The 23,202-nt window shown below is 34.7% G+C and overlaps 1 protein-coding gene across 2 annotated transcripts in view; it reads right to left on the bottom strand.

The window, feature by feature from the left end:
- Positions 1 to 23,202, bottom strand: part of LOC113194873 (ubiquitin-conjugating enzyme E2 E2) — a 289,096-nt gene that overhangs the window by 256,769 nt on the left and 9,125 nt on the right. For both annotated transcript variants that reach the window (XM_026406152.2, XM_026406159.2), the window contains exon 3: positions 12,634 to 12,684. In XM_026406152.2, coding sequence (XP_026261937.1) covers positions 12,634 to 12,684 — 51 coding nt within the window. The remainder of the gene's footprint in view (positions 1 to 12,633; positions 12,685 to 23,202) is intronic.

The following is a 23,202-nucleotide window of genomic DNA, read 5'->3' as shown; positions in this document are numbered from 1 at the left end:
AATCAATAGTTACTCCACTTTTCAGAAACTTTGCCTTAGATTGCAACAAAGATTTCCCTTCAGCAGAAGAATCTCTCACCTTTTTCTAGTTCACCACTTACATGCAAGTCTCGATCTTTCTGCTGTGAGAATTTTGGCCACAGAATTTTACCCTTGCCTACAGACATGCAGTCATCTTTTTCTAAGACTGGACAAAAGTTCCAAAATAAATGTCTCTTAATCATTAAGATCATAAATCAAACAGACACTCTGCATGTATATATAAAGAGCAGTGGTGACTTTCTTTCTTTCTTTTTATATATATATATATATATATATATATATATATATATATATATAGAACCCAGGGCCTTGCACATGCTAGGGGAGCACTCTACAGCTGAGCCACATCCCTAACCTCCAGTGGTGATTTCTTTAGTGTGTTCTGTCATTTTTAAATCTTTAAAACTTTGAGTTTCTTTCAATTCTAAGATGTTTTTTGACTCCTAGGTCACTCCTGGGTCCAGGGGAAAAAATGCATTTCTAACCATAAATTTTCTTCAAATATTTATTCCATTTCAGGCTGAAAATACTCAGTGGTAGAATTCTCCTACCATGAACAAGGCCCTGGGTTAACCCTTGGTACTGCAAAAGAAAAAAGGCAAAAAATAAATAAATAAATAAATATTTACTTATTTACTTACTTACTTACTTATTCACTCATTCAATTTCTAGGATGCCAAGAATATTTTTTCCAGGACAAAAGGGAGAAGGGGGAAACCAAGTGGATTATAAACAATTTGTTACATAGTTTGATAAACTTAGTGATGTATATACTGACCAAATTAATATTCAAAAAATTGGCATTAGCTGATTCACTCTACTTATGTTAACATCTGATTAATGATAATATTTTTCTTTCTTGACTATATCAAGTAAGTGGAGTATGTGAAACAACATGTAATAACCTGGGACTGACTAAACTGAGAGATGTTAATTTATATCCCTATCCTCACACCAAACTCATTTCCTCATGTTCTTCATATATCCTCTTACAAATTTTTTTTAAAGAGAGTGAGAGAGGGAGAGAGAGAGAGAGAGAATTTTTTAATATTTATTTTTTATTTATCGGCGGACACAACATCTTTGTTTGTATGTGGTACTGAGGATCGAACCCGGGCCGCACGCATGCCAGATGGGCGCGATACCGCTTGAGCCACATCCCCAGCCCCCCTCTTACAAATTTTAAAAACTTTTAAGTAAAGAAGGATAAAAGCCTCACTTGAGTTCTAACTCAAATATGGAACTGATAACAAATAAACAGACTGTTTTAAATAAGCCAATAAACTATAAATTAACTACCACAGGCTCTAAGAAGTCAGAGAGGAAAAGAGGGTCACAATCTAGGAGGACAAAACTGAAAAAAATATCCTTCATTTATCTAGGTAACAGCAGCTAGGAAATATCATTTCAGTACTACTTCCTACCCAATATCTGAAAATCACTCTGAAATAAGCAAACAGATTCATTTTTAATTCATCTAGAGATGGGGCACTCACTCCCTCCTGAATTTGTCATTATTTCTCTGGACAGCTGATTTAAGATGAAGCCTTTTTAATCAAGCAGATAATGGTCTCCCTCCAACTTAAAAAAAAAAAAAAAGAAAGAAAGAAAGAAAGAAAGCAGTGCTAGTTCTCCCCAAAAATCATACAAAATAAGTTTAATCTCTCTCCTATTTTATGGCTCAGAAAACAATTAAACACAATTATGGCCTCCTCAACTTCTCCATGAAAAAAATAACTCAATTCTTTTCAAACATACCCTATGATCCTGGATAACAATTCACAACTGTTGGGCTAGGGATATAACTCAGTGGTAGAGTGCTTGCCTAGCATGTAATGTCCTGAGTTAGAAAAGAAAAGAATTCCCAATTATCTTTATTTTTATAAATTGTATCTAAATTTTCTAAATACACAAGATGTATCCATTCTATCAGGGAGAAAAGCAACACGGTGAACTCTCAGAACTAAATACTAGCCCTAACTTTGTCATTAAACTATCCATCTTTGGGGAAGTTGCATTTTTCCCTGGGCTAAAGGAACCACAAAACCATAAACTTCCCAGTTTCAATAGCCTATGAGTCTCTACAAAAAACAGTGTTTAGGGGCTGGGGATGTGGCTCAAGTGGTAGCATGCTCGCCTACATGCGTGAGACACTGGGTTCGATTCTCAGCACCACATTGAAACAAAATAAAGATATTGTGTTCACCTAAAACTAAAAAATTAAAAAAAAAAAAACAGTATTTAGCTGGGCCTGGCGACACAGACCTGTAAACTTAGTGACTTGGGAAGTTGAGGCAGGAAAATCTCTCAAGTTCGAGGCCAACCTCAGCAATTTAGTTAGGCCCTAATAAGTACTTAGCAAGACTGTCTCAAAATAAAAAGGGGCTGCAAATATAGTTCAGCGGCAAGCACTCCTGAGTTCAATTCCCAGTAACACCTCTCTGCAAAAAAAACTACAAAAAACAGTGATTTAAAGTATCACTTTCATTTTGTTAAAAATATAACATTAATGTTTGCTTAATTAAGTGCCTCTCAGATGTAAAACACAGCTTAATGCTCTAAGAAAGAGTATTTAAGCCCTAACTCTTAGAATAACACCAGATGAAAGGGCTGGAAAGGCTGGGTATGTAGCTCAGTGGTAGAGCACTTGCCTAGCATCTATGAGGGACTGGATTGAATCCCCAGCACTGCCAAAAAAAAAAAAAAATTTTTTTTTTAAAAGAACCTAATATAATGCTGGATGGTGGGGGATGAAGGGAGACAAAACAGCCATGTAGTAAGTATGTGGTTTTATGTAGAATACACACATAACTAAAAGCACCATCAAAGGAGGACTGAGGGTATACCTCAGTGTTACTGTGCTTATACTCAGTCCTGGGTTTAATCCCCAGAACACAAACCCCCCAAGAGAGGAAAAAGATAAAGGTGAAATAACTAGATAGTTTACTATTACTTGATATTTAAATATAAGCATAAATTTAAGCTACTTGTCTTAGATCTGTGCTATCCAATACAATAGTTACTAGTCACATATTTAAATTGTTTAATTAAAAATTCAGTTACCTCTTGGACTAACCACTTTTCAAGTACTCAATAGCCACATATGGGTAGTGGCTACTGTACTGAACAGTGCAGATACAGAACACTTGTTTCATGTGAGAAACTTCTACTAGAACAGAAGGCTGAATTCATAGTTCTTCCACTAATATGTGACCTTGGGACAAATTACTCAACCTCTCTAAACCTGTCTTCCTAGCCATGAAATCTTGTCTAAAACTAGTATAAACCTCAATGGATAAATCATGAAGATTTAATAGGAATATACTGATAAAGCACTTAGCATACTGCCTCAAACACTGGAAGCACACAATAGTTTTTAGTTCCCCAACTATAACTATATTTATTCATTCGTAATCATATTGAATAAAAACAAAATGCTACATTTGAAATACAAGATTAAAGAAAGCACTACCACCCAAGTGAGTGAAATAGGTAAAATGGTTGTACTATGAAGCGTCAGGTGTATAGACAGGAGTGGGGTGTTGCAACAGAGTCTAAGTAGAGGAAACAGCAAATGTCAAGACAAACCTTGGCTCTGAGATGTGGGCTCTGCCTCTCCTTTTGGTCATTTCAAATTGTTACCTGACTTCATCTTTCATATGGATGAGTGTGTACTTCATCTTTCATATGAATGAGTCTACCTGCTGTGCGTGAATTTTATTAGCTTATGGTTTTACCTAATTCTATTATACATTTTAGAATAATGTTTTATTTCTACACAAATACAGACTTAGACTTTTAAAAGCATCCCAGTAAGTCCATTTGCCAGTTCTAAATGAACATGAAAAAAAGAAAGAGAGGAAGAAAAAAGTTAGGGTAACTACCAAGACTCTGTCTCAAAATAAAAAGGGTAATAAATGTAGTTCCATGGTAGAATGTTCCTGGGTTCAATCCCTTAGACAGGGAGAAAAGTCCAAGAGGAAAATTCTAAAACATAAATGCAAAAGTGAAAATTTTCATTTTTCTCAAAATAAAATATACTAACAATAAGTTTCACCTGTCATTTGCAGTAGTGCTTAGTTGATAAAAAAAAACATTTAAATCAATGAATGTACTAATCACTGTAAAGAAATAATGTGGTTGTGCAAAAGAATACTGTTTTCAGTATAGCTTAAAAGATAAAGAGCTGTGGGATTTCAAATATTAAAGTTAGTGACTAACTGACATTTTCTATCTAAAGTGCTCAATTAATAAATCTGAAATAATAATAATCAGTTGTAAATCTAAGCACACTAAATAAAAAAATGTTCTGTAGCTGTTATAAAATAAAATCCCAGTGTGATCACTTAATATGTGTTTCTCAGGCACATTCCTGTACTTTTCTTAAAACAGCAAAGAACAGAACAAAGGAAACACAATATTAAAACACCACAAGCAAGGGGCACTAAATTTACTTTATCATTCAACATGTTCTTTTTCATGAGGAAATAAGTATTTTAATTAAAATAACATTTTAAAATAAGAAAGCAAGAAATTTTTCCAGTTATTTATTTTATTTTTTGAAGTAAAGCAATGGCACATAAAGTTCCCCTTCTGCAATAACAAGGTAGCGAGCTCTTTAAGACTATGTTGGTAGTAAGTACCCTGAGTGAAAAGTCAGCTTCAAGGAAAATACAAAAATAAAACTATATATACTTTTGGCAGTAATAAAGGAAACCACTTAAAATTCATTAAAAAATTTACAGAAATGAGAATATAAACAAGATTGAAACTACTGAAATTCTGAACAGCCAATAGAACATAGGGTAAAACCATGCTTTCTCATTCTTCACATAGTACACATATCCCAACTCTGCAGGTCTGTCAATTGCAGGTGCAATTCCAAACAATTTTATTAAATTCTCTATCTAGTCACTTACTTAGTACATTTCCATTATTTCCAGAGTCTTTTCTCTTCCTGAAGTCTATGTAAGATGACTCAACACTGTAGCAACTGAGTCAAGCGCTTATGTAAGTGAATAAAAAATATTCCTTGATCGCCTGTATTAAGAGATGGATATGAATAATTCAGCTCCCTATAACACAGGCCCTCAATGTATACTTAAATTTCATCATGTTAATGATTCCGCAGCAAGAAATATGCCAGCATTTTGCTGAAAACATTCACATAACTTTTAGTTATTCATATCATATATTATTAATTATATGCCTTGCACCCCAAAAGACTCTAAACTGGCTTACAAAAATGTATGTAGTATCACAGTATAAAATGAAGATACGGATTTAAGAGGGAAAGGGGGTATAAAAAAAAAATACAACAACCAGAGGGTTAAGGTTTCTATACAAAATGTCATTAATTACTAAAATTGTGGAGTTAATAAGGCTACAGGCTGCTGGGCAGCCAAACTAAAAGACAATCTGCAGAGGCTGCAAAGACAAATTGGTTTCTGCCTGTAATAACACCATTCTCCTAGTCTATAAACATCACACTCATTACAATCATTCTTCATATCTTTAACTCTGTCTCACAAAATGACACCATAAAAATGTTTGCCAATTCAAAACATCTCCCATTTCCTCTCCCTTTCCCCCACCCCCCTTCTCTCTCTTATTTCTAACATCACTTCATCAGGTCCCACCAGAACATGACACCTGTATTCATGCAACAGCTTTCTTAGCGTATCCTCTAACTCATTATATCTTCCTCTCTTTAATGTCCTTTTCCACTCCATATTAAAAATTATAAAACTAATTTATATGACATTTTTATCAAAACTTAATTCCATTTTCTTTTATTCAATATTTAAATCTCAAAAAATAGCAACTGACAATTTTAATACCTTTCCTAGACAGCACTTAACAAATCTGCCTCCCATATGGGAAGGAGGCCAAATTGCTGACATCACTGTTCTAAGGGTAACTATACTAAATTCTCCTCCTTCATATCTCTGCTTCAATTCTTTTCTTTCTCTTACCTAAGCTACCCTTTACTTCCTCCTGCCTTTCCAAATCCTATCCATTCTTCAAAGCCTACTTCATCTCCTTCCTTAAAAATGTTCTCTCATTTTGGTTTCTCAGCTTTCATGAAATCTACTTCATTTCTCACAACGTGTACTATTCACATGGTTCTCTAAGCATCTTTATGTCTTATCAATTGTAACCAGATTTTCAAAAATAGTTGCCCCATCTGGGTATCTTTTTAAGTCTACACTTGGCTTTGCATAGATCTACCATTAAGCCCCTCAATGAATATTAAATTGAATTGTAGGAAAATGTGACATAGAATCAGGCTGAGTAACTGGGAAAAACTAATCTGGTAGTAAAGTGCAGACTTTCACAAACAGGAAGTTAAAAACTGTCAAATGGAGTTGGCATGTGGCTCAGTGGCAAAGCATTTGCCTGGCATTTGCAAAGCCCTGGTTTGATCCCCAGTCCCAAAAAGACCAGAAAAAAAAAAAAAAAAAAAAACTATCAAATGTAGCCAGACACAGTGGCACGCGACCATTTTCACAGCTACTCCAGAGGCTAAGGAAGGAGGATTACAGGTTTGCAGGGAGTCTGGGCAAGTTAGTGAGATCCTGTTTTAAAAAGGAGATTGGAAATGTAGCTCAGTAGCAGAGCATTTGCCTAGCATACTTGAGGCACTGGATTTAATCCCTGGTAGTGCAAAAACAGACAATACAAATTTAAAAATAGGCAAAGGAAATGAATAAACATTGCTCCAAAGAAGATATACTAAGCACATGAAAAGATGATCATCATCATTATCCATCAGGGTAAGGCAAATCAAAACCACAATGAAATACCACTTCATGCCTACTTGGATGGCTATCATCAAAAAGAGGGACAATAAGAAGTACTGCCAATGTTGTGGAAAAATCAGAATCCTAATGACAGGAAAATAAAATGGTACAGTCAGTATGGAATACAGTCTGGCAGTTCCCCCAAAGGCTACATATAGATGTACTATATGACCCAGCACTTCCACTCTTAGGTATACACCCAAGAAAAATGAAAATAAATTGTCTACCAAAAAATTGTACAAAAATGGTCATTACAGGGCTGGAGTTGTGGCTCACTGGTAGAGAGGTTGCCTGGCATGTGTGAGGCACTGGGTTAGATTCTCGGTACCACATATAAATAAAAATAAAGGTCCATTGAGAGAATATTTTTTAAAATGTTCACAACAAGGGATGGGGCTATAGCTCAGTAGCAGAGCGCTTGCCTTGCACGTGTGAGGCATTGGGTTCAATCTTCAGCACTACATAAAAATAAACAAATAAAATAAAGACATGCTGTCCATCTACAACTAAAAAAAAATGTTCACAACAGCATTAATCATAATAGCCCATAAGTGAAAATAACCAAAATGTCCATCAATTGATAAGTGGATGCATAAATGTGGCATATCCATAAAAACAGAATATTCTTTAGTCACACAAAGGAATAAAGTACAGATACATGCTGCAATATACTATAATAAAAATATGCTTTATGAGAAACCAATTAACCTCTCCCGAAAAAGATTTTTGTATGATTCTATTTATGCAAAATGTTGAGATAAGATAAATCCATAGAAAAACAAAGTAGACTGTTGCCTTGGTCATGGGATGGAAGAGTTGGGGAAAAGGTAACTGCTAAAAGGCATGTTGTTATCTTTTGCGGGTACACAAAATGTCATAAAATCTATTATGGTGATTTTACAACTCAGTGAATATTTTAAAAACCTAAAAGAATAAGAAAATTTTATATTTTATATCTCAATAAAGCTGTTTTTGAAAAAAGTTAAACAGAGACAGTATACAATGAGCAAATTCTTGAAACAAGAGAAATAAAAATGTGCAAAAGAAAATGAACAAATATGCTAGTATACTTGAATTACCTCTACCTCCTCTTTTTGGTTTACTTCCTCCTTTTACTTATACAATTACCAAATTAAAACTCAAAATCCAAATGATTCATTTTACCTTTCAAAAAGTAACAAAGATTCTTTGTCATTCCCATGTTCACAAACCTAGTACAAGCTTTAGCAGTAACAACAGATCATAACACATTTGAATTTAGCTTCTTTGCAATACAGAGGAACAAGTTGCTCTTTAAAAGGTGATAAACATTTAATTTTAATTTGGAAATTTTCTGGTCCACTAGCTGTCAGTTCTCCACCAGCACCAAGAAAATATAAACACTGGCATTCCCAGATTTAAGGTCTTAGCTTGTGACAAACTATGGATAATTGTCAAAGTCACAACTTGCAGTCATTTATAAAGGACAGTGTGATTCCAGCCATTAGATCTCTGAAAGAATATAACATGAATACGATCTATTTCATCCAACTAAGCTGGTATGCAAGGCAGTGAGGTAGTGAGCAATTATAATCAAGCTCAGCACCTCTAACTCAACTTGTCATGAAAATATTTATGGATCTTCAGAGACCTCAGGATACAGACCCTCAAATGTCATGGATCATTTATGACATCCAACATAACAGCTGAGGCCAAGCAAAATATATTCTACTCTTTATAGGAAATACTCTAAGCATATACCAAATCTCAATCAAATAATGTGCATTTTTCTATGATGCTAGAGACATATTATTATTTTATGAGCAGAAACATTTTTCATATTATTTTATGAGCAGAAACATTTTTTCTTAGGTATGTCATAAAATTTTAGCTGGCAACAGTAGTGCACATCTGTAATCCCAGCTACTTGGAAGGCTCAGAGAGAAGAACTGCAAGTCTAAAGTATTGAGATCCTGTCTCAGAATAAAATTTTCTAAAAGGGCTGGGAAAGTAGCTCAGTGGTTGAGCACTTGCCTAGCATGTCCAAGCCCCTAGGTACAATTATCAGTACCACTCCCCCCCAAAAAAATATACACATATATAGTAAAGATTGATTGCTTTTAAACATGTATTCCTTAAATTATAATTAGCATAAAAATTAATTATTGATAAAGATAAATTTAATTCCATTTTAAAAACAAAACCCTATTACATTTTTACTTCACTTCATTTAAGAACAACAAAAAAGCAAGAAAACTGCTTTATAATTCCTCTAAGAAGAAATAATTCAACCTATTAAATCACTTGTGGATGCTATTTTAAAATAATATTTGGGAGGACTGTAGGTAGCTCAGTGGTAGAGTATTGCTTAGCATGCAAAGGCCCTAGATTCAATTCCCAGCACCAAAAATAAAATGTAAAAAAAAAAAACTAGGTTTATTCAAACACCTAAAAATAAATTCAACCAATACTTTAGTAACTTCCTCTGAAAAAGCTTTACATAAACAACATATTCATATAATATACTTGCACAATTCTTAAATACATGCTAGTTCTCTTAATATGATTCCTAGTTCCCTTAATATGATTCCAAGAATTCCTTAACTAGATATCGCCTAAGAAATGCACCTAAATTCAGAGGTCTCATTTCTAACCTGACATAGAGAATTACGTTGTACTCTATTAAGTTTCCAGAAAATTGGATAAATTACACTCTGAATGGAATTTGACATACACCCTTACACACACCAGTCAATAAACAGGTAAAATCCTTCTCTGCTCTCTGCCTAAACAAGTAACCCCATAGACATTCTCTCACAATTATTCTTTAACTGTGATAGCAGACTAAACCTACAGAGCCAAAAGGCAGGGTTTAGATAGTATACTGGGAGAGGGGTTACACAAAGTAGTATCTAGGAAATGATTTCTTCTGAAATCAGATATGACACACTAATTAAGTGACTCTGACTGCGTTAGGCAGACAGCTTTAATTTGCTATGTTTTTGTCAATTAATTCATTACAGTCATTAGTAAACACCTTAAAGACAACACACAACTTTAAATATCAACCACCACTGCACTGTTAACCTTGGCCAAAAATAAACCAAACAAAAATTATGTTCTAACTTATTTTTCTGAAAATAGTAATCACATTTTCACTGAAACATAGATGGGCAGATTTACTGAGCCACAAACAAATATTTGACACCAAACAATCGAAAAACCATAATAATCCACTTAACAAGCACCATCTATATTAGGAAGCCAAGCACACAAGAAATGTACAACCAATCATCACCTACCTATCAGCCACATCAGAAGGACCCTATGCTTACCAAACAGAACACACAAAAAGGTAGAGGATCTTTTTCTCCACCTGACCCAGTCCAGGAATCTTTTTAGAAAATCAATAAAAGAAGCCAAAACCCATTGCACTGCAGACAGACCCAGCTTCTAAAGCAAAGTTATTTAGCTATCCAATTCTCAGCTCACATGTGGGATTCCTTACAAATTCCCATAAACCAAAGTAAAATTAACCAAAGTAGGCATCTTTCCTAAACTGAGGGATTTGTTATATATGACGTCTATATTTAAAAATCAAAAACTATTTTATGTATTTTGCTTTATTTACTAAAAAACTCACATATGAACCAAACAGAATCCTCAACCACAGCTCAACAAAAATGTAAACCTCGAAACTTCAGATGACACTATGATTAAACTTTTCTCTCTTACATGAAATAGAACAGTGGTTCAATCATTTATTTATTTAAATAACCAATATGTAACTCCTTTCCTTGTTATATTAAGCTTTTATGCATGCTTACAGTATACACCTAATCAAAGTTAAATTATTATCTGTAACAAGTCAAACTAAAACAAAATAAATACTTCCCAAAATTAGAAAATAAAATACCTAAGAACAGTTACAAAACAGTCTACATCACACAATATGTGAATCATATTTATCAAAACTGAGCTTTAAACAACTCATTAAACAAAGTCCCTTTTTGTTTGGCCAATAATCTATTATCAGAATGTAAACAAAGTAATATACAAATAAGCTCACACATATAACAATTAAGTTGTTTACAACAAAAAGAAAACATTTGATATAATATAGTTCATTTTTTTAAAAAAACAAGATCCCCATCATTAAAAAATATAATATTTTAAGAAACTGGGATTAGAAAAAACAAACTCAATCCAAACTGGAGTTTGTGAAATGGTCATCAAAGGCTAAAAACAATGATCTGCCACCTGAAATAACCATGATAGTGTGACAAAAAAAAATTTTTAAATAGTCTTACTGAACAAATTTGTACTAAAGATTGCACCTCAGGCCACTTTCCAACTGAACTACATCTCCAGTCCTATCTATCTTAATTTTGAGACAGGGTCTGGCTATCACTAAGTTGCTGAGGCTCATTTTGAACCTGTGATTCTTCTGCCTCAGCCTCCCTAATTGCTAGGATTATAGGTGCATACCAATGCACCCAGCTATTTGTTTTGAGTGAAACAGTCTTTGAACATTATTTCTAAAAGTTTACACACTGTACATTACTCTCATGTTAAGAACCACATTAGATTTACCACAAACATGATAAGCCTTATTAGAATTTTTGTTGACAATTATTTTGTTGTCAACTAGCTATTGATCAACATAACCATCTGCAAAATTCTCACTTTAATACATTTAGTTGGTATCATTGTTCTCACATGAACAAAAAAAAAAAAAAAAAACCAGTAAAATCAGAAATTATACCAAAATGAGGCTGGGGTTGTAGTTTAGTGGTAGAGAGCTTGCCTAGCATGTGTGAGACACTGGGTTCAATTCTCAGCACCACATTAAAATAAGTTAAAATAAAGGTATTGTGTCCATCTAAATATATATATAAGAAATCATACCAAATAAATTCTACTTATATTCAATGTTGGGTACATTTTCATTTTATCTACCTTCTCACCTTTAAACTATAAAAACTCCGTTGATCTGGTTCCAACACTGACCTCATATCAAAACAGAAATAAATGCCTTTATATAGTCAAATCACCATCCTTCAACTACTATACTAGACCCGGAAGATAGTATTAGGCAGTTTATATTTCTCCTCTCTTCTATGTACCTGTATAGTATTAATCATTTCCAGAAAAGTACTTTTATTTCCTCTAAGTAAACAATGACCAGAAAATTGGAGATATGTGGTCATAAAGGGAGAGAGTGTTTTATATTTAACATCATTTCCTCAAATCATGCACTCCTACTCTGTCAACACAGGTGACATAAGAAAAAATGTAAACCAGAAAAACACTGTTTAATGTTCCTGCATTTTTAAATTTTTTTATTTGTTAATGTCATGTTTTAGTTAAACATGACATTAGAATGCATTTTGACATACATGGAGTATAACTTTTCAATTTCCTGCATTTTTAAAAATCAATTTCCATCAAGACAACTGAATAATTATCAAACAGCACATATTTTATCCGTACTACTGTTCTATCATTAAAGAAATCATTTAAGGCCCTAACACCTCTTCCATCAAGATAATTTTGTTATCCTGTAATTTCACTACCTCATTGGATTACAATAGTTTTGGCAACTCCATGTATCAATATAAACATGTTTGTTGAATATTCTCTTTCTGTACAGAAACAACCACAACCACTGTCTTCCACAGTCATTAAAGTCCAAGCCACAATGATGTTTTTACTCATTAGTCAGATTACAACAATTACACATCAGACCAACAGTTCAAATATACCTTCTGCAAAAGATACAAGTAAATAAAAATCAGAAAGTACTTACCTACAATTGGGAGGAGGGTCCAACGTAATTTCTGCAAGTTCCTTCTGAATTCTTTAAAATAAAGACAAAGAAAGTTATGTTAAAATGTCTTCACTCTTAATATTAATCTATTTAATTAAAATATTGTGTTTTAATAATATTTTCCTTTTGCATGTTTTTAATTTGAAATACTGTCTAAAACATCAGATACAATAACAAAGCTGTAGGGGCTGGGGATGTGGCTCAAGCGGTAGCGCGCTCGCCTGGCATGTGTGCGTCCCAGGTTCAATCCTCAGCACCACATACAAACAAAGATGTTGTATCTGCCGAAAACTAAAAAATAAATATTAAAAAAATTCTCTCTCTCTCTCTCTCTCTCTCTCTCTCTCTCTCTCTCTCCAAAAAAAAAAAAACCAATAACAAAGCTGTAATTTCTGCAAGTTTTGAGGATATATTTACAAAGGGTGATAAGACTGACCACTATTACTGCTTGCAGCTTTTGGAGGCAACACTTCATCAAACTACTTAACAGCACTAACCAAAATTTCCAGTTTATATTGGAAACATTTGTTACACTATTTATGGGGTCATTCTAACTTCTGATTTATGTTAGAAACCTCTACATTGGATGGAAAGCTGATTGATTAGGTTGAATTCACACATACTGACTAATCCAATCAAATGACAAAAAAAGGAATATCAGAATCTCACTCCAACATTTAAAATTCCTACCAAAACACATAAGCTTCCTGAAGCTTCTAAATTACAGCAGGTTGAGGCTTTGAAGTTTGACACCATTCCTTCTGTTAGAACTATCCTGATATTACATGAATAATTATTTTAATGTCATTGCATGAGTTTCATACAAAGAAAAAAATTTAAACCTGTTTCTGTTCTGTTTTTCCTTCTTGTTTTTTGGTAGGGGATGGCAGTGCTGGGGATTGAACCCGGGGCCACACACATGCTAACCACTCATAGTATCACTGAACTACAACCTCAACCCCTTCAAGTGTTATTTTCTACTTTGATTCTTTAACTGCATCTAATATATACAAGGGCTAACAGTACAACACTATTTTCTAAGACTACACTTAACAATCTCTTAACTATCATTCATGTCTTATTTAACTTAGACTTTTTAAAAATATTTTTGTTAGTTATTGATGGATCTCTATCTATTTATTTGTTTGTATGTGTTGCTGAGAATCGAACCCAGGTCCTCACACATGCTATGCAAGCATTCTTTCCCTGAGCCACAGCCACAGCCCCAAACTTAGACTTTTTTAAATCAAATTTTTAAAAATCTCAAAAGCATTTCTTTCTTTTGCCTCAGTTTTTAAATATGAGATGTTTAACAGCTGCCTATTGTTGGGTAATTATTGTGATAGTACATGAATAATAGTTGACTAAAGTACCTTTAAAAAGTGGATCTGAACAGAAACAATTACACTCAAGACATTCTTTACCTTTTTTTAAGATAACAAACAGAATTACTAGAATAAATGGAACTCCTCCAACAGGATTGTTACCAACTGCCTAAAGAAACTGCCTGATAAAATTATACTTATACAATTCACCTTTCTAAACCATGTGATTCAAAGTTGGGAAGGCATTATTAATGAGAGCAAGAAAAATAAGCTAAAAGCCAAAAACATTCATTTAAATTCTAGTATACTATTTTTAATTGAGTCCACAGGCAAAAATACTACTAACAACACCATGTGTGATGGTGCACACCTATAATCGCAGCAATTTGGAAGGCTGAGGCAGGAAGATCACAACTTCAGAGGCAGGAGGATCACAAGTTCAAAGTCAGCCTCAGCAACTTAGTGAGACCCTAAGCAACTTAGCAAGACCCTGAATCAAAACTAAAAAATAAAAATGGCTAGGGGCTGAGGCTGTAGCCCAGGGGTAAAGTGCTTGCCTCGTATGTGTGAGGTACTGAGTTCAATCCTCAGCACCACATAAAAAATAAAGATAGTGTGTTCATCTACAACTAAATAAATATTTAAAAAAAATAAATAATAAATATGGCTAAAGATGTGCCTCAGTGGTTATAAAATAAAAAAATTAAGCTCCATGATCTCTTTTTTAATATAGATTCTGTGATGTGCTTACATGCATACAAGTACATATAGCCCATAATTAAAATACGGAAGTCTCAAAGATCTAAGACAACAGAACACCATTTATGGATTTCACAAAAGTATAAAACAGGCATTTCAAAACTAAATGGATACATCCAGGTTACATACGCCAAAGTAAGCACACACACATATTTACCTTTTCTGAGCTAAGGAACCCTCCTTGGGGTGGGAGATACAGCAAATGCAGAAAGGAATAAACAAAAAGAAGGGAAGTGGCAGTGGATGTAAATCAAACAGGATGTAATGAGCAAAAGGGAGCAACAGAAATGTATAAAGACATAATAAAGATGCAAGGAAAGGGTTGGGGATGTAGCTCAGTTGGTAGAGTGCTTGCCTCACATGCATAAGGCCCTGGGTTCAATACCCGGCACCACACACCAAAAAAATAAATAAATAAATAAGATTCAAGAAGGGAGTGGGAAGAGAATCAAATTCTAAAAGGAAAAAAAAAAAGGTTGTATAAGAAAATCATAGATCAAACATGAAGAAAACTAAAATGTAACATAACTTTAATCAATAAATGATAAAGGGAAAAAGAATCTATTTTTGCCTAAATGCTATGACCTAGGGTAATCCAAAAATCATGGCATTGGATTGTAGGAAATCTAATCCTAACATGTTGTCTGGTCTAGCAATGGATATTTAGTTATACAATTTACTGGTCTTTTACTTATAGGCAAAACACAGAAGAAGAGCTATCACTGCACAATACAATGTAATGTTACTAACCTTCAACCTAAAAGAAACCATGAAACGCAGCTAATTAAAAACCAGCTAAAAGAGGGTAAAGGAGCTGGACAATGTAGTGCATACCTATAATCCCAGCAACTCAGGAGGCTGAGGCAGAAGAATACCAAATTCAAGGTCGGCCTTAGCAACTGAACAAGACCCTGTCTCAAAAATTAGAAGGATTGGGGATGTAGTTCAGTGGTATAGCACCCCTGGGTTCAATCTCTAGTATCCTGCCCACCAAAAAAAAAAAAAAAAACTTTTGTTCTTATATCTGTTACCAGTGAACAGATATAAGAACAAAAGAATTCCTATTCCTATTTTACAAAGTAGAGAATCAAAAAATATTGCTGAAGTTTGAAGGAACAGGGAACAGAAATTTATATTCTTTAATTTTTTAGGGTATAAAGGCAACCAATAATCAATCAATCTCTTTCTTTTAGTTGACTATCATTAAATGGGAGGAGGGAAAAGGAAGAATAAGTAAAACTAAATCTTAATATTTCCAATCAGAGAGTCAAAAGATATTATTTAATAATCCTACAAAATAAGAAATAAGTATATTATTTAGAGTTATGCAGAAAACCAAGAAAGACTGTTGGGAACCTGTTGCTTTCCATTAAAAAATATCTGTACTGCTTGATTTGTTAGGAGAAACAAGAGTAATCTTTATAAATTGTTTTTATATTGAGAGAATGAAAACAAGAGGCATTCAAATGAGTGTGCTTAGCTAGGTGTGGTGGTACACGTCTATAATCCCAGCTATTCCAAAGGCAGGAGGGTCCAAAGTTGTAGGCCAGTCTAGGCATTTAGTAAAACCCTGTATCAAAATTAAAACAAAAAAAGGCTGAAAATGAAGCTCAGTGATAGAATATATGCCTATCATGCACAAGGCCCTGGGTTCAATCCCTAGTAATGCAAAAGAAAGAAAGAAAAGAAAAAAGACCTGCTTAAATTATCAAAGAAAACCATTTTTAACAACAAAGAACTTTAGGGTTTTCAAATTACTCAACTTGATTTCTGTTTGTACTTCCCCTTTTGGTTTACAAAAATGATAAATCATAATTTTCTGTCACAGAATTCTATAACAGAACTTGAACTCTTCCAGATGACTATAATTCCAAATCTATACTACTCAATACAAAAAGCAATTTACTGATAAGTTCGACAACTATGAGCAATGAGCCACTATATTATAATATATTTCAAGCCACTGTTACCTAAGAATGGTTATATTTCTCTTGATAGAAAAGATTATACTAAAAATTGCTATTTAAACTATTGTAAGATGTCCTGCTGTTTTCAATGATAGCAATTGAATTCAATCTCAAAAGTTGTAATCATGGTATGTATTAAGTTTCTCAGTTCTTGACATTGTGGGACAAGGAAGGTAGCTATTTCAGATTCTGTCCCTTAGGGAAAGGAGAAATGAAGGTGTCAAAAATCATACAGTATACCTCTGGTGGGGGCAGGCTCTGGGGAATTAAACCCAGGGGTGCTTTACCACCAAGTCACATCCCCACTCCTTTTTATTTTTTTTATTTTGAGACAGGATCTCACTAAGTTGTCCAGACCAGTCTCAAACTTGTGATCCTCCTGTCTCAGGCTTCCTAGTTCCTGGGATTTTTTAGGAGTGAACCACCATACCTGACTTAGTATACCTTTCACATGATGATCTGAGATCATTAAAAGTAAATAAAATAAATTTCACAAAATTATCTAATTACCACTGTTTTATCAGTGCTCATTTAAAAAAAAATAAGGAAACTAAGATTATGTATTTTAAAAAGGTAGACTGAAAGACTGAGGCTATTATCTTTTAAGTCAAACAAAAAGACTCCTCTCTTAGCAGAACTTTTTTTTTTTTTTTTTTTTTTTTTTTGGTATCAGGAATTGAACTCAGTGGCACTCGACCTATGAATCACATACCCAGCTCTATTTTGTATTTTATTTAGAGACAGGGTCTCACTGAGTTGCATAGCACCTTGCTGTAGCTGAGGCTGGCTTTGAACACGCGATCCTCCTGCTTCAACCTCCTGAGCCACTGGGATTACAGGCATGCACCACCATGCCCAGCTTAGCAGAACTTTTAAGACAAAATTAGACATACATCAAGTGTACAACTGTCAATATTTCCAATTTCCACTAGGCAATTATGGTACGACTATAAGTTACTATGATACTGAAGTTAATATCTACATATAGTTACTGAACCAAGTTAGGAGTAAAGTACAAAATTCCAGCTTATATGACTGCACCTAATACTTTTAACTGTTATAAGAACAAATGATAAGAGTATAATAAAAATACTGTGTGGGATTACCATTTGCTAAAAGACAGGGGATATTCATAACATAATTCATTCAGATTTAACTGAACATGGTGCCAAAATTATACAGAATGGAGAAGATACGAAACACTCATTTTAAAATCAAGATACTGAATTAATAGTTCTGAAACATGAAGCAGTGCATATGTACAATACACACACAAACCCTCGATTAAAGAAAATTCAGCAATTCATTCAGGGTGAAGTGAAACATGAGTATATGGAAATAGAAATTACAAAAGTGATTTTTCGGGGGGTGGGGTTATAAGGGAATGAACCCAGGAGTGCTCTACCACAAAGCTATATGTCCAGCACTGTTTACTTTTTATTTTGAAACAGATTTTCACTAAATTGCTGAGGCTAGCCTTGAACTTGTGAGTCTCCTGCCTCAGCCTCCCCAGTTGCAAGGATTACAGGCATGTGCTACTAAACCTGACTACAAAAGTGGTATTTTAGCAGGTGTTGATTTGTTTTATTTTAAACCCTTTATAGGGTCTCTCTCTGCTTCCTGGTGGCCATATCCTGAGCCATTTTCCTCCACCACAGTCTTCCATCATATGTTCTGCCTCATCTCAGGGCCACAGCAATAGAGCTGGTCATTTATGGATTGAGACCTCTGAAACTGTGAGACCCAAATAAACTTTCCCTCCTCTAAAATTGTTCTTGTCAGATTTTTTTAAATAGCAAAAAAGCTGACTAAAACAAAAATTGGTACCAAAGAAGTAGGGTCACTGCTGTGAATACCCTGACCATTCAGTTGAGAAGCTTTTTGAGCTTTCTAAAATCTATGGGAAGAATTTTGAAAGTTTAGAGATTCAAGCTAGAAAAGCTTTAGAACTTTGTGGGTGTTCTGGTTAAAGCTGAAAAGACCAGAATGTCAACAAGACCAGGGACAGTAAAGACTGAGCTAATGAGGTCTTAGGGGAAAAGGAGGATTTTATTCGAAATTGGACTAGACCCCATCCATTCTTGTTATGTTTTGGCTAAAAAGTTGTCTACATTTTACCCATGTCCTAAGACTTTCTATGAGGCTGAATATAAAGGTAATGGACTTCTTAATATAGGCAGCATAGCATTCAGACAGCAGCATGAATATAAATGGTAGGTTTCAGTCAAGTTTATTACAATAATCAAGAGCAGAAATCAAAGCAGAAAGATTTGAAAAATTTAAAAATTTGGCCAGAACTGAGTACAACTGGGGCTAAGGAAGGTGTATTTGTTAAAGACATTTATAGCCACTAAAGAAATGCTAAAACCTTTACCCATAGACAATAGAAAAGATGACTCAAGGGCATCTCCACAAGTAGTAAGACCACATTTATCTCAGACTCAATGGTGGAAAAGTAAAAACTGTCTTGAGAAGAGACCAGTGTGGCACACTCCTTGCACAGGAGGGCCAAGGAAATTGTTGCACTGTACTCAACCATCTAAGCACACAGAGGCTGTGGCAGCTGTGGTATCTGGAGGCTTGGCAACTGCTAAAAATGGTGACAGACGATGGTGGCAGACACTGGCATCAACCACGTGGTGCTGGTTCCGCAGGAGTGCAGGATGCTGAAGTTAGGGGGTCATGGAGGCTTCCATTGAAATTTCAAAGGAAGGCCTGGAAGGCCAGGCAAAGTGCAGCAGAGTCAGAGTCCTTTGGCCCTGGAGAGGGCAATGTGTGGAGATGTGAACAAGAAAGCCAAAGCAGCACTGGAGATTCCCAAGATTAAGAAATGCCAGTACTGTGGAATGTCTTCTCAGGAAAGCTGTAGAAAATGAGCACAAACAAGCCAAGAGAGGCCCTATGGGCTACAACCAACAAAGTCATAGGGGTGGAGCCACACAAGCCCTTTGGAAAGAATAGCAAGATACCATGTGGCCCAGATGTAGGACATGGAGCTATAGAACTTGTTTGCCCAGCTTGATTTCAGTCTTGCTTTTGTCCCACCCCTTCTATATCTCCTGTAGAGACTCCAAAGTTTACTCTGTGCCTTTATATGTTGGATATATGCAACTTGATTTTTCCAGGGGCTCACATTGTCTTGAATCTCAGAGAAGACTTTGAACTTGGGCTTTTGGGAAATCCTAGAACTGTTAAGACTATGGGGACTCTTGGAAGTGGGCTAAATGTATTTTGCATTGTGAGATGGGCATGAGTTTGGGGAGCCAGGAGCAGAATGTTATGGTTTAGATGAGTTGTCCCCCAAAAGCTCATGTGTGAGATAATTCAAGAAAGTTAGGATGTGAAATGATTATTATCAGTCTTATTAACCTAATCAATACATTAATCCTCTCATAAGGATTAACTCGGTGGTTACTATAATTAGTAGGGTTTGGCTGGAGGAGGTGGGTCACTGGGAACATGCCATTAGGGTTTACTATATTTTGTTCATGGTGAGGGGAGCTCTCTCTTTCTGCTTCCTGGTTGCCATGTCCTGAGACACTTTCCTCCAACACACTCTTCCACCATAAAGTTCTGCCTCACCTTGGGCCCAGAGCAATGAAGTAGGCCATCTATGGAATGAGACTTCTGAAACCGTGAGGATCACATAAGTTTTTCCTCTTCTAAAAAAAAAAAAAAAAAAAAAGAAAAAAAGAAAAATCCTTCACAGGCCAGGTGCAGTGGCACATATGTGCATTTAATCCCAGCAACTCAGGAGGCTGAGACAGGAGGATCACATGTTCAAAGCCAACCTCTGAAACTCAGCAAAGAACTAAGCCACTTAGTGAGACCATGTCTCAAAATAAAAAGGGCGAGGGAAGTGGCTCAGTGGGAAAGTGTCTATGGGTTCAAACTTCAGTAACAAAAAAGAAAACACCCTTCACAACAAAATCATGCTTTATGCATATATGAATATACCACAGGAAATTTCACTTTTTGTGTCTATGTCAAAAGTACCAATCAAAAAATAAATTAATTAAAAGTAGAATGAAGGAAGGAGGTGAGGGGCAGTGGGCAGAAGAGGGATTGAAATCAAATTCCAACCATGCATTTTTGTCAAAATAAACCCAACTACTATGTATAATTATAATGCTCTAATATAAAAAGCAAAACTTGCCAGGTGTGGTGGCACACCCCTGTAATCCTCAGTGGCTCGAGATGCTGAGACAGGAGGATGGTGAGTTCAAAGACAGCCTCAGCAATGGTGAGGTGCTAAGAAACCTGTCTTTAAATAAATTCAAAATAGGGCTGGGGATGTGGCTTAATGGTCAAGTGCCCTTGAGTTCAATCCCTGTTCCCTACCCCCCCCCCAAAAAAAAAACAAAACTTCACAACACCTAAATGACTTTCTGTATTTTCTTATGGATTATATTCATCAGTCACCTAAGAATTCACATTTTAACTAAATCAACTTCCTTCTAAAATCAGTTTATTGCATCATACATACAACTAACTAAAATACTGTAATATCAAAGAAGTCTCTAGAAAACACTACCATTGCATACAATGCTGGAGTTTAATTCTGAATGGTGAAATACACTATGTACCTGTCATTCTAAAAGACATTCCATCAATTAAATAATTGTGTATATCAACTATAAGATGTACCCTGATTTTAAACTCATTAAAAAGTTTCAATATACATTTAGAGGGCTGGGGATGTGGCTCAAGCGGTAGCGTGCTCGCCTGGCATGCGTGCGGCCTGGGTTCCATCCTCAGCACCACATACAAACAAAGATGTTGTGCCTGCCACAAACTAAAAAATAAATATTAAAAAAAAAAAAAAAAAAATATATATATATATATATATATATATACATTTAGAATGAAGAAAATATAATAATTACACAAAAGGTAATCTAAGAACAGTCCTACCTCATGCTCATGTGGAATAAAACTTGATGAGCTTATACACTGAAAGTTCACACTGGAACACATTGGAATCAACCTTTCAACCTAACAAAACTTTAGAGTTCAAAAATCAAACACTATTTCTAGAACATTACCATATGGAGAGCCCAATAACATCATGTCTACTCTGAATAAAGTTAGTTTGAGATAAATCTGATTTAAAATTTACATTTACAGATATGACAACACATGAAAAAGCAGCAATTCAATAATGATCTCAAAATAAATGTTTAATTGGACTGACTAGTCAATGTGATCAAATCATCTAAATCTGTCACTGCAGACATCATCCAACTACATACTTGCAAATATAACAAGAGTAATATTTATTTAAAATTTATTTAAAATTTATCTATTTTTGGTATTGGGGATGGAACCCAGGGGCACTGTACCACTGAGCTACATAAAGAGAACAGGCTATGTAAGAGCACACCAACCTCTTAAGAAAAAATTTCTTGCCAAAGGAGGGCAAAAATGAATCAAAGATGTAACTATAATCTTTCCTTCTAACTCTAAATAAGACAAATTAATTTACACCATTGTTTAAATGTTCAAAATGTGTATAGTACTATTCTGTAATATCTCAAAAAATAAAATTTTTTTAAGAAAACATGTTTCTACAACAAATCATTAATTCTACAATTACAACAAATTTATTATAGCAATTATTGGCTCTATAATTATAGCATATTTCATTCAGTACTTGAGCCCCGGTGTGTAAATCACTTTTTCTGAGTTACAATAAAATGTATTTAATTACAGCATCTGAGTATTTCTAATTTAACAATAGAATTGTTTCTGAGGATATATCTCAATTTGCCAAGGTTAGTACAAAATGGATTTGAAAAAGGTCACTGTAGAATTTAACTAGCATTAAAAGTCTATAATTGATTATTATGTGCTAAATGAATACTTTAACACATTTAGTTCTCACAACAGTTCTATGAAGAGAGCACCATTATTATCTTCATTTTACTAAAGAGAAGAATAAGGCTTAGAGACATTAAATTATATATCCAAGATGATAGAGGCAAGTGTCAGGACCTATGTTCAAACCCAGTTCCTGTCTTTTGAGTTCAAGCTCTTTGCTGCTACTGATTACCTCACAGAACACTATTTAGGAAAAAATTCTCATTTGAATAAAAATCAATTATCAATTTAAAAAAGTATATGACGGGGGATGCAGCTCAGTGGTAAAGTGCCCCTGGGTTCCTTCCCCAGTACCAAAAATAGATAAATTTTAAAAATAAAAAAGTATAAATTAAAATTTTATTTTGAAATACCTCCAACTTTGAATCCTAACTGAAATCCTAATATCCATGGAAAATCTAATCCCTCTAGTAAGCTCAGGGTTCTAAGGCAACCAGCAATAAATACTGTAATCTAGGGCTGGAGATGTGGCTCAGCGGTAGCGCGCTCGCCTGGCATGCGTGCGGCCCGGGTTCGATCCTCAGCACCACATACCAACAAAAATGTTGTGTCCGCCGAGAACTAAAAAAAATAAATAAATATTAAAAATTCTCTCTTTCTCTCTCTCTCCCCTCTCT

This window comes from Urocitellus parryii, chromosome 3 (genome assembly GCF_045843805.1).
Source record: "Urocitellus parryii isolate mUroPar1 chromosome 3, mUroPar1.hap1, whole genome shotgun sequence".
NCBI lineage: Eukaryota > Metazoa > Chordata > Mammalia > Rodentia > Sciuridae > Urocitellus > Urocitellus parryii.
This window is presented reverse-complemented; position numbering and strand designations above follow the sequence as displayed.